At 42.1% G+C, this 13026-nt stretch overlaps 1 protein-coding gene across 1 annotated transcript in view; it reads left to right on the top strand.

The window, feature by feature from the left end:
• LOC148501814 (RNA polymerase II-associated protein 1-like) overlaps positions 1-13026 on the top strand; it is a 75778-nt gene that overhangs the window by 42526 nt on the left and 20226 nt on the right. Inside the window, 4 exon segments of the mRNA XM_088449936.1 lie at positions 4205-4405; positions 5276-5410; positions 10520-10699; positions 11912-12069. Of these exon segments, the coding sequence (XP_088306062.1) occupies positions 4205-4405; positions 5276-5410; positions 10520-10699; positions 11912-12069 (674 nt within the window).

Below are 13026 nucleotides of genomic sequence, written 5' to 3'. Positions count from 1 at the left end.
GCTTTACAAGATGTTGTTGCCATCATCAACCGATTCCTCACCCTCATCAGTGTGTACATCATCTTCACACAATATTAATTAGTCCCCACTGAAATCCACCATTACAGCCTTAGGTACCTCTGTAATTTTTGGATGTAATTGGTGGTAAGGTTCTTCCTCGAGAAATTTGTAGTTAATTTTGATGAACATCATCTTTTCCACATTTTGACGAAGTAGCCTCCTACGCCGATCGCTGACACTGTTCCCGGCTGTGCTGAAAACTCTACACACTGGAGGGGTGGGCAGCTCAAGTAAAACAAAACCAGTTTGTGCAAGGGCCTCCAAATTTCCTTTTCTTCCTGCCAGTAGTGAAACGGACTATATGACATGCCTATTTGGATGCTATCATTAAAATAGTCCTCAACCAGTATTTGAATGGTGACTGTATTAGATGGAGTCATGGTAGCGGTATCATTAATTGTAGGCAATTCTATTAGACTTGACTAGATGTCAAAACTTGGTTGTGTTGACTCATCTGCATCACCAGTGGGGTTCTTTTTTGGGAAAGTTTAGTTATTTCCTGGCAGCCGCACTTGCTGGAGAAACTGAAGGAGGAGCCATCGCTGCATCACGTGCCACTTGAGCTGACAATTTGCTTACCAACAGCTCTTTGCATCTCTTCAGATCTGTGTCCGTTGGGAAGAAAGACACGACATATGACTTAAACCAGGGGTAGCCAACCCTGGTCCTCGTGAGCTTCACCTGTGGATCTTTTCAAGTGTGTTAGTGAGTAATGAATACACCTGTGCACCAGCTAGGTAATCTGGAAAATGTGAACTGTTGGTAGCTCTCGAGGACCGAGGTTGGCTACCCCTGACTTAAACATAGGATCGAGCACGGTCACCAAAATGTATTGCTCTGATTGGAAGTTCCTTACACCCTTGGATCCTGGTGAAGTGAATATAGGACTTGATCTACAAGTCTAATGAGGGGAATTACCTGACTCAAGCTGGCAGTGTCTGAACTCACTTCACAGGTGACTACTTTGAAGGGTTTCAGCACTCTGCACAACACGGAAAGTATTTTCCACTGAGCTTGAGTAAGTTACAGTCTCCCTCCTCTTCCTATGTCATACTTTGTTGTGTAGCTTTGGATTGCTTTTTGCTGTTCCTCCATCCGCTCAAGCATATAAAGGGTGGAGTTCCACCTCGTAACTACCTCTGGCTTCAACTGGTGACAGGGCAAATTCAACATTTCTTGCAGTCTTCTACATGCACCTGCTGAATGGCGAAAATGCCCAGAAATATTTCGGGACACAGAGAGCATCTCCTGCACGGCCCTGTCATTTTGAAAAAAAGTTTAGCACCACCAACTTGATTGTGTGAGCAAAACATGGTACGTGTTGGAATTCACCCAGCTGTAATGCTCTCACAATATTGGTGGCGTTGCCAGAAATCACAAATCCCGAGGAGAGTCCAAGCAGGGTAAGCCATTTTGCAATGACTTCCCTGAGTTTTTATAAAAGGTTGTCAGCGGTATGCCTCTTAGTGAAAACGGTGATACACAGAGTAGCCTGCCTCTGAATGAGCTGCTGTTTCCTAGATGCTGCTGCTGTTGGTGCCGCTGAAGGCAATACACCCACCCAGTGGACTGTTAGTCATGTAAGCTTGCATTTGCTCTGTTCCACTTGTCCACATATCTGTGGTTAAGTGGACAGTGGTTACAACGGCATTTTGGAGGACACTAAGTTTTTTTTTTTTGTTTTTTTACTGTCCCTGTACAGGCTGGAAATTGCTTTTCTAGTAAAGTGGAATCTAGATGGGATTTGGTAGCGGGGACAGAGGACCTCAATTAACTGTCTAAAACCCACTGCACTAATGGCGGCTATCTGACGCCCGTCTAATACCAGCATAGATGTTATGGCGTCAGTGATCCGCTGTGCAACTGGGTGACTACTGTCATACTTGCTCCCCCTTGCAAAGGATTGTTTAACAGTCAATTGTTTTTTTTAGAACTACTACTAGTAGTCTTCTTGGTCCCCTTCTGGGATGAAGATCCACTCCTAGCAGTATTCTGTGGAATCCAGGATAGGAGAGGACTGAGTTAGCCTTATCAAATTGGATGCAGGACTACTTCCGATCATGATTGAGGATATTGTTGATGAAGGTGTTGGTGGTGAAGATGCCAGGTGCTTGGATCTAGCAGAGAGAAGGGAGCTAGCCGACGCTGGACTGCTTGTTGTTACTTATTAAGCCAAAGTTTCTGAATTTTGCTAACACTTTTGATGTATGCGTTGTAGATGACGTAACAGGGAGGAGGTTCCTAGATGGTTAGTGTCCCTACCTCTACTTACTCTGGCATGACAATGGGTACAGATGGCTTGACAATTGTTGATTGTATTTGGGTAGAAATGATTCCACACATAAGTGGATTTTTTTGTTTTATACCCAGGCATGACTGTTGTCTTTTCCTTATTACGGACAACAACTGTTTCCACTGGGGTCTGATTTACACAAACATCCTCATCATCCGCATCCTCATCATCAACATCCTTATTAGCGTCAGCTACACAAATATCCTCCTCATCCTGGTCAGCGTGTTGACTTGTGCTGCTCAGCCCCACAATTGCAGAGGATTGCACAAGTGGTGGAAGGAGGCTCCTCTTCGTGTACAGTTTTGGAAAGGTCAAGCTCACCACATGGCACCCGCCGACACACTTAGACTCTCCTCAGGGATTTGTGACATTTCTGACCGCACAGTTGGTTCCTGTGCCTTAAACAATTTTATTTTATTTTTTAAACGTATACAGGGAGAAGGGCTTGAATCATCATAAGAGGCAGAGCCACCAGTCATAAATAAAGACCAAGGCCTTTCCTTGCCACTTCGTGTGGTGAAAGGCATATTGCCAATTTTGTCTTTCTGCAACTAACTTTCCCTTTGATGTTTTTTCTTTACCAATGTAAAAGATTGATTCTTTGATTTTAGATGCCCTGACTTAAGTCCTGTATGCCCTTGGGCATCTGCTTTTGCAGATGACGTAGACGGACTAGTGTCACAAGATTTTTTATAAGTAAAAGACTGCGCTACCACTTAGTGTCACAACATTTTTTGTGAATAAGAAAAGAACAACACACTGCGCTACCACTTAGTGTCACAATATGTGGATGATAAGCTGCGATCTGGCCGGCAGTGTCACCAAACAATATTTTTTTTTTTACACTGGGGAAGAGACTCCTGGACTAGGCAGAAGCCCCTTGATGAACAACACAGCACCCCTTTATGGACAACAAAGCACCCCTGCGGAGTGTGGATGGACCACATGCAGAGTCACAAATACGTGGATGATGAACTGCGGTCTCGTCGGCAGTGTCACCAAACGATAATAGCGTAGCTAGCACACACCTAAAAATGGCGCTGATCACCGGGACCTTTATAGAATCCAAAACCCATGAGAATCCGACAGCGGGATGATGACATTTTGCCTCGTTCTGGATTCCGAGTTAGATGGGGAAAGCCGAGCTGGACTCTGATCCTACTCTGATCCCCTATGTTCGGGTGGGTCCGGTTCTGGGAGAACCGGACCCGCTCATCTCTAGTAGGAAACAATCAAATTTTTATACTGTACTAAAACAAAACAGAATGTAAATGGTTGATGTGGGCTTTATTATTGTGTACAGTTGCCTGTAGAAAACTTTTCAGAAATGTCCTTTATTAAATTCAACATGATCTGTTCAATGAACATAAACGTCATTTTCAATTGTGCCTTAAATGTGGAAAACATCTACTTTCTGGCCTTCAGCCAGTTTCCACATTTAGCATACAGTCAGCAGTAATACAAAAAAGTCAGTGTCACTTTCTATATCCTGTTTGTTATAGATGCAGCTCTTACCACTGTTTTGTGGATGTGTTTTGCATGCTGTTTATAAAGACGTGCAGAGCAAAACTGATGCCATTGTTGCTGGCCAGGAAGAGATGTATAAAACTGCAGTAGTGAAAGGACTAGCTATAAGGTGGCATTGAGCTCTTCCTGGTCTTGTATCACTAGAAAAGAAAAGGATTATTGCAGTTGCACATAAACACACAATCTAATGGTTTGTATCGGAGGGTGAACTGTACTGATTTTACCTTGTACTGATTTAACCTTCTCTTGAATGTTGAAAAGCAGTCTGCGTTTATTTGTAGCTCTATTGATGGGCTTTAACTTTTTTCTCCTTTTTTGTGGCAGGCATATCTGGACATGACATTTTCATGGTACCAAGGAACAAAAGTCTTCCCTTTCTTACCCAATGAAGTGGAGGAGGATAGTGACGATGATGATGATGAGATAGAGGAAAGCACTAATAAGAGTGTAGGAAAAGAAAACCAGATACAGTCTAAAGAAGAAAAGAAAGCTGACCCAGATGTGGCCCGTTATGATGCAGTAAAGGTGAGGCAGTTACTTCTTCTTTTGCATGGATGGGCAAAAAAAGTGGACGGAGATAAAGTACCAGCTAACCAGCTCCTAACTGTTATTTTTCAAATACAGCCTGTGACATGGCAGTTAGAAGCTGATTGACTTGTACTTTATCTCTGTTCACTTTATCTCCACCCAAGGCTTAGTAAATAGACCCCAGTCCAGAAAAGCTCCACCTCCTAGGAATCAGGTCACTGGAAAATACCTCCCATCCTTAAGGAGTTTATGTATCAAGCAGCGAATAGTGTGGAGAAGTTGCCCACCAAAGCAACCAATCAGTTCCTACCTATTGTTTTATAGACTGTACTTGATAAATGCTACTTCAAAGCTGAATGGTGGCTATTTGCAACTTCTCCACTGGTCCACTTCTGCCCGATTTCCACTGCTTAAAACATAAACCCCTGCACCACATGTCCCTGGACTGTATAGTCTCTAATTGTCGAGCATAGGAGGTTGGGCACAGGGCTTTATGCCATTAGTAAGTTATCTTATACTAATGATTCTACTGAGGCGCAGTCCAGCCCGTATAGGAATGCTTTCTCTCTGTCCTCTTTAGCTGTTCCATTAGTCATTTTATTTTCTTTCTTGCTCGTCGACTGGTAATAAGCAGGTTTTACAGGGAACAGATGGGTCTGCCTTGCCTCTTAGATTGGTGGACTTATCCCCTGTGTGTCCCTAGCTGCCTCCTGGCAGTAGTCTGATATACAAGTAAATGTTATTGAGCCCTTTTAGGTATACATTGTTATTTCATTTTTAATTTGGCTCTTTGTTCAATTCTAAATGACTTATTTCTTGATTTAAACAACATACTGACTTTCACCAACTCATCTTGTTTTACTCTAGGGTCTTCTGAAGACAAAGTTTCTTCACAGGCTCAGGTATATCTTGGAAGTTGTGAGGCCGCCACCCTCTGTGGTTCTGAACATCTTTGATATTCTTATAAGGGTGGCACGACACTCGGCGGCAGCCTGCAGCCAGGTGAGAATAGTGAAGCACAGGCACCAATTCACCAATAACCAGAGAACATTGTTGTGCTTATAAAAGGTCACTGCAAGCTCACTTAAATCAAAATAATTATAAAGAAGTGCTGGTTAAATATAACCGAGGCAGCCTCTTCAAAACCGATTTGTACCGAAAACGCTATTGGGGCATGGCATGGCTAGCTTGATTTCCAGACTCATGGTTTTGAACATACGAGTTTATGTCTGATGATACAGTAAGTATATTAAGCTGTCCTGACATTCTGGCTTTTTACAATGGCACATTTATAAATGTTTTTAAAAGCACTCACTATACTACATAAATAAAGGGGTTTTGGGTCATGGATTGAGCCTGCGGCCCACATGACTGGACCCCGTTCCTCTGCAGGTCCTACACTGGCAGTTTATGAAAACCTGGCAACTGCTATCACAGAGTTTAAACTGAAGACATGTTTACTGGTTTAAAGCTCACTAACGTATGGCTTTTAAAGGAAAACAATCACCAAACATAGCTGCTGTCATACTACCAAGAAAGCAGCTGACACAGGTTAAAATAAATGAGCTTACACATGGGGTGCATGAGAGAGCTGTGATCACAAAAAGGTTGGATTCCTGATTTGATAATCCAACCATGTAAATCCAGTGTCTGTGCCGTCTCCTAGTAATGAGCCTGAAATAAGGTCAGGGAGTCTGCCTTGATTAAAATGTCAGCCAGGTAAAGGATACTCAACACCTCCAGGGCCTCAGAAGAGTTGTCATGACAAGCATAATTTTCATGAACACCCCATGGGGCTGTTGCCAGACTTAAAGGCAGAGCCAGGAACTGGAAATGGTGTGACCAAACCGCAAATCTGAGAGGACATTGGTGGCTGACACCAATTGGAAGATGTGAATACAGGTCTTTGTCATCCATGGAAACCATGATCTTGTCCTATTCCATGTTCTTGTAGACAACTCTGAAAGACTGAGTCTTGAATCTGCCCATCTGCACATAAGATTTTAGATTTTTAAGGTTCAATTCTGGCCAAAAAGAGCCATTGTGTTTTTGAAAAAAAGGTTTTAACGCAAACCTATGTCTCTCTGATCTGCTGGCACTGGAGTGGTTACGCCAACGGTTATTAAGTCTGTCCAATTTAATTTAGGGCCTGACACTTTGTCAGGTCCACAGCATGGCCAGCGGCAAAGAAACATATGGGTTGATCAATAATATAAACCTGATTCTTAATACCACTCACCCTGGAAGATGCAGTGGAACTGATCCACTTATCCAGACAGTGGAGCATATAGGTTCTCGCCACAGGTGCTGGCAGGTACAATTTTCTGCCCATCACGCAGTCACATTTCTGAGGGCTTGGCTGTAGGTTGTTTGCCTAATACTTTGCTTTCCTCTGCAAGGTGCAAATGACTGACTTCTGGACCCCTGAGACTTAAGCTGGCTACACAAATTAATGACGCGTTGATCTAGCAATGTTCCGATAACGATGTAATGAGATATAATTTCTGTGTACATACTATGCGATCCACTGTACGATGACACAATATATTGTTACAGGGGTAACAATACTGCACGTACGTTGCATCGTCTCATCTGACGTGCAGTACATCAGATGGGCGGATGCAACCAGAATATTCATCAACTGATAAATTGGGGGGTACACACTATATGGTGTTCGTTGTAATCCATCGCGGATTGCATGATTGGACAAAATATTGCTGGGTGGTTGGTGCGGGAGGGAAAAGCAATACTGGGTACACACGACGGGACCCAGCATGCAGCAAGTGCATACACACCTCCCGATGCTGGGTATGACGGGGTGGGGGGGAGCTACGTGTCATGTTGTATTCTGCAGCATAGCATCGTTAGCGACATCCCCCGTTGGCCTTGCAGTAGGGCCGACGGGCGATGTCGCTACCTACCTGCGGGAGCGCGCATATCATGGTACACACTAAATGATGTACTTGATATGTCGCTTTGATCCTCTGGATCGGACGACATATCGTCTAGTGTGTACCCAGCTTAAAGAAGTAAAGACCAAGACAATATTGGTGGTGTTCAAGAGTTGTATCTTATAATATCTGTTATCAATAGATCAGATCCAAAGGTGCCCACACACATACCGATCTGCACACGATCCCACGATGTGTGCGATTTCCCCTGAACTCTCCCTTGGCAGCTCCTACACACGATTTGGAGTAAAAAGCATCTAATATGACTTAAGATCTATCGTGCATCTTAACTTTTTTTTTTTTCCCACTGCATTTTGTCCCAGATTGTCAGATCTGCCCTACTGCACGGCAGATCTGACGATGCGATGTGCGACCAGTGGGGACTCACGATTTTCTCACGATTTGGCCATATTTTACACGATCTGTCGTCACGATTCGTCGAAATCGGCCAGATCGTTTAAAATGTCGCTATATGTGTGGGCACCTTTAGAATCTTGGAGGTTTGAGATCCAGTCACTACCTCCTGGTACAGTACAACAGTGTAAAAAGTCTCTAATATTGGGATTATGAATCACTCACTGTGTAGTCTGATGAAGCAAAATTTCCTACACAGATATGAGTCAAAGTTCAAAACAAACTCTTTGAATACAGTGTGGAGCCCATTGTGCTGGATAGGTGCAGTTCCTTACAATATCTGGAGTCAGTCTGCCCACCTCCAAAAAAAAAAAAAAAAAAAAAAAGTTTTCCTGTTGAGGATGGTACAGGACAGCCCATGAAGCTGGGTTCTCCACTTTCCTCTGCCTTCTCCCACACAAGCTGCGCACCCACTTGAAAACATTGCACATATACACAAAATACAGATTCAATATGCAGCCAAGAGGTAGTCTAAACTATTAGTCTATACTAATACTTAAGCTCACTACAATCACCAATATAGTGCAAGGTGCAGTGCTGTAAAACCCATAGACAGAGACAATGGACTTGTCTCTAATAAGCACAGCTAGTAAAACTACTCTATACACCAGGATTACCAGAATTGAGCGCAGGATCCTGCCTCCCACATGTCTATTGTGCTGCCTGCTTATTGTCTGCCATAAACCTTTTTAGCTTTTTATAGGTAGTAAATGTCATATCTGTTAGTTTATTGCCCTCTGGTGGGCATAATGGAGAACACAGTAATAGCTAACCGTGTAACTTAATACATCTTTGTTTAAAAATAGCTCTACAGGAGCATCAAAAGAATAAATAAAATTGTTCTCTAATGTAAATTACTAACTTTCTTTCCAAAAATATTTGGAAAAATGGTTATAAATGTGTTATATATTAGAATTCTGCAACAAAAAAAAATCCATATTTTACCCTACAGTAAATATAATTACATAAATAATAAATTTTATTGTTATTTTGTTGCTAGATTGTTTGTCATCATTTTAATTTCTGGGATGTGCAGGATAGCTCTAAATATGAATTTTATACATTTACATATCTCAGGTTTTTGCAGGGTAAATCACCATATTAAGGACTTTAATGTAGTTGTCAGTAAACCTGGTAAACACACATAGAACCAATCACAGCACAACACTATAAATGTCAGCTAGCTCTGTCGCAGTACTTGACAATTTATTAGCAGCATTCCAAGAACTTTTTTATCTGATTGGTTGAATAGAATGGCCAATCAAAGCTCTGTGCAGGCTTATTACAGTAAACCTTATGCTTAATCCTAAATATGCAGACAATATTGTAAATTTGTGGTATTACTTGTGTTAGCAGACTGTAGCCATATCATAGCGATTGCTGGGATACACCTAATATGGGAAGGGGACATCCCGCAGGTGTTTTCTCATTATTATTAGGTCACTATGTGCACCATAGCAGCAACGGAGTCCCACTGTCAGATTACGGACTTGGCAACTGCAAGTATTAGAGTGGCAGATTCACTCCATTCAATACTAAACTGTAGGTCTGACACTAGAGGGTGGATTTACTAAAGATTCTAAAACAGACAAGTGGTGGTGTTGCCCATAGCAACCTATCATTTCATTTTGAGAAGCCTGGTGTATCAGATTTAGAGAATCTTCACACACTTAATAGAGTTCCTGGCTGAAGAGGGCAGCAGCATATGCAGTAACTGAATGTCTGTTAGATAATGCATCACATTATAATTAGCTAACATCTGCTGACCTGACTCCAAAGATCCCAAGATTAAGTTTGGCATCAACTTTACAACCTATCATTCAGCCTTTAAAATAATACATTACTTTACAGCTCAGTTGTATGAGCTTCAGTTCTTCTTCGGGAGGTTGAACAATTGCGACGTGACTACCCTCTAGTGGCGAATCTTACTAGCACCTCATATGGCTCTTTCTCTCTCATGTGCCTTTCTTTTCCTTTCTTTTCTTTTCTTTCTTTCTTTTCTTTTCTTTTTTTCTTCTTTCTTTTCTTTTTTTCTTTTCTCTTTTCTTTTTTTCTTTTCTTTTCTTTCTTTCTTTCTTTCTTTCTCTTTCTCTCTTTCTTTCTCATGTGCCTTTCTTTTGTTTTTTTCTCTCTTTCTTTCTCTTTCTCTTTCTTTCTCATGTGCCTTTCTTTTGTTTGTTTCTTTCTTTCTCTTGTGCCTTTCTTTTGTTTCTTTCTCTTTCTTTCTCTTTCTTTCTCATGTGCCTTTCTTTTGTTTCTTTCTTTCTTTCTTTCTCTTGTGCCTTTCTTTTGTTTTTTTCTCTTTCTTTCTCTTTCTTTCTCATGTGCCTTTCTTTTGTTTGTTTCTTTCTTTCTCATGTGCCTTTCTTTTGTTTTTTTCTCTCTTTCTTTCTCTTTCTTTCTCTTTCTTTCTCATGTGCCTTTCTTTTGTTTCTTTCTTTCTTTCTCTTGTGCCTTTCTTTTGTTTCTTTCTCTCTTTCGTTCTCTCTCCTTTTCTCTTTCTCTCTTCTTCTCTCTCCTTTTCTCTTTCTCTCTTTTTTTTCTCATGTGCCTTTCTTTAGTTTTTTTTTTTTCTCTTTTTCATTCACTCTCTCTAACAATTACTGTTACTCTTGATATTAGTGGGATGCTCATCTTAAATTGACCTACAAGCTCCTGAAATCTATATTATTCTGTCTACTCTTAGTTAGATGAGCAATATTTCATTTTTGGTCGCTCATATAACCTCTGACTGTGTTGTCCGTAGATTCTAGATTGTCCACGATTGATGGAGACCATAGTGCGCGAGTTCCTGCCCATGCAGTGGAGTATTCCAATGGAAATGGGAGATCCTGGGCCTTCTAGCCTCCATGGTGTCTCATGTTCAATTGCAATGAAATTTCTACGGGTGCTGGCATCCTCAGGGCGCCATTCAGCTGCCAGACTGGTAATTATTAGTCCCTTCCTAGCTTTTTTTTTTTTTTTTTTTTAGACTAGACTAGTCTATATTTGGTACTGACTTCATCTTCTAAAATACATTTGTACGGATTGATCACACGTGAAAGATTAGAGAATTAACAAACATCTGATTTCTTGATTTCTGATGTGCGGAATAAAGAAGCTCAAACAATTACCAGTCACAAGTCTATTCCTATTCATTCCACAAAGCACATTAGCAGGGTCCTCAGTCATCAAGAGAGAGATTTATTTGGTAGAATGAAATGAAAAAGCCAAGCATCCCTGTAACAAACTGTGGGCCTGATTCAGAGCCGGACGCTCTGACCAGAGCGCTCGCTCTGAATCAGGGCCCTCCTACCTAAAATTGGAGCGGCCTCCTGGCCGCTCGCATAGCTGTGGGTGACCACCCACAGCATATGCGAGCGCCCAAAAAGATGGTCACGATGGTCAAGACCATCGCGACCATCGGGCTTGGGACGAGACCCTGCGGTAGGGTCTCGCTGCCGTAAGCCCAGGAGTGCTTTTGGCTCTCTCAGAGCGAAAAGCACTCCCACTGACATCATTTGTACGCGTCCGTCTGGGTAGCAACGCCTCCGGCACGCCCACCAAAGGGGGCGTGCTGTCACTCACCATCGACAGCACGCCCCCTTTGGTGCGAGACCCATAACGACGGCTTGGCCGTCGCTATGCGGGTCTCGCGCATGCGCACGACGGAGCTCCCTCCGTCGCGCACATGCGCACTAGGGCACCATCGACCCGCTTGCGAGCGGGTCTAAATCAGGCCCTGTGTGCTTTACGTTGTAAGTGTGTCTATGTATACTGTATATCGTCAGACAGAAGGGTTTATTTGTCAGGTCATTGGACACCGCACAGCTCTGCTGTCTTCCTTTCATTAGATACAAGTGCATCCAGAGAACAATCTTATTCCCAGTGCAGCAAATATGAACAGCTCTGTCTGATGTTATAAATACATGAACAGCACAGGAATCTTTATTCAACTGAGTCTGTGGGTCAACAAAACTTTTAGGTAGATTATAGATGATTGACAGTATCCACATTTTGATATTGCACATTGAGCATACAAGTTTGATGTCTTATTAATGAGCTACTCATTACAGAGTGACTATACATTTATACCAAGAATATAAAATTCCATCTTGTAGCACTTTTCCAGGAAAATATTTTTTCCCCCCCCTGCTAGTTGAACACCTTTGACATGAAGAGCCGTCTGAGCAGATTTGTGGTTCAGGAGCCCCAAGATCTTCCTCTGCCAAGGGACGAGGCGGAGAGGCTGATCACTGAGACATTCCGCCTCTGGGCTGTGGCGGCTGGCTATGGCCAGGCCTGCGATATATACAGGTTAGTAATGATAGGGAGCACTGATCAGTGTCTAATTTGGGCTCTTGCTTTCTCACCAAAAAGGGTCTGCTAAACTTTTATTCCAGGTCTAGGCACCTTGTATCTCTCTCTGCCTGGTTTAAGGATTATTCTTCATAAACTCTGACTCGGACTAGTCTGAAATGACGGATAGGATTGGCAATTGTTACAGTTTGCCTTTAAACTGACTGTGTTATAGTCAGATTCACAAATGGTTCAAATCCCTAGTATATTTTATTTTAGTTTATTTCAGTGATGACAAATATAAATAAAAATAAATAAATAAATCAATACATAAAATACATACATTTCTAGTAACTAAAAGAATATATTAATGAATCCCTAAAAGGAAAAATACAGTACAGTATAGATCCATTTTTCTCCTTCTTCCACTGGGGGACACTGGAACTCTGTGGTATAGATGGTGCAACATGGGATGAACTTCTAGGGTAAATATTTATTACTTATTTATTACTTCCTTCCTATAGTGCTTGGTAGCTAAGGTAAGCATTATTGTGTGTGCATAGAAAAATACAGCGTTTGGGCCTGGGCAGCAGTAAGGGTAAATTCCTCTATAGCTGATGGCATAAGGCAGAGGTTCCCAAACTTTTTTGAATCATGGCGCCCTAGAGTATCAGAATTGTTTTCACGGCACCCCTAAGCCAAAGGTTTGTTATTGAGAAATTCAGAAAAAAAATGTAGAAAAGTGAAGTAGATTGTGCTACCTGTCATCCTTAGGCTCAGTTATGTGGTGGGGGACAGGTTTATGCTTCTGTTTGTCTACATATTTACATTACATTGACCATAAAGAATTTGATATGATGCTGGACCACCAACCTGAGGCACCCCTGCAAGTGTCCCGAGACACCCCAGGGCAGGGGTGGATTGGGAATTTAAAGTGGCCCTGGAAAAAACTGCGAAAGAGGCCCTATGTGCGTG

This window comes from Taudactylus pleione, unplaced genomic scaffold (assembly GCF_031769625.1).
Source record: "Taudactylus pleione unplaced genomic scaffold, aTauple2 ptg000501l, whole genome shotgun sequence".
NCBI lineage: Eukaryota > Metazoa > Chordata > Amphibia > Anura > Myobatrachidae > Taudactylus > Taudactylus pleione.
The sequence above is the reverse complement of the archived record's forward strand: the minus strand, read 5'-3'. Positions and strand labels throughout refer to the sequence as shown.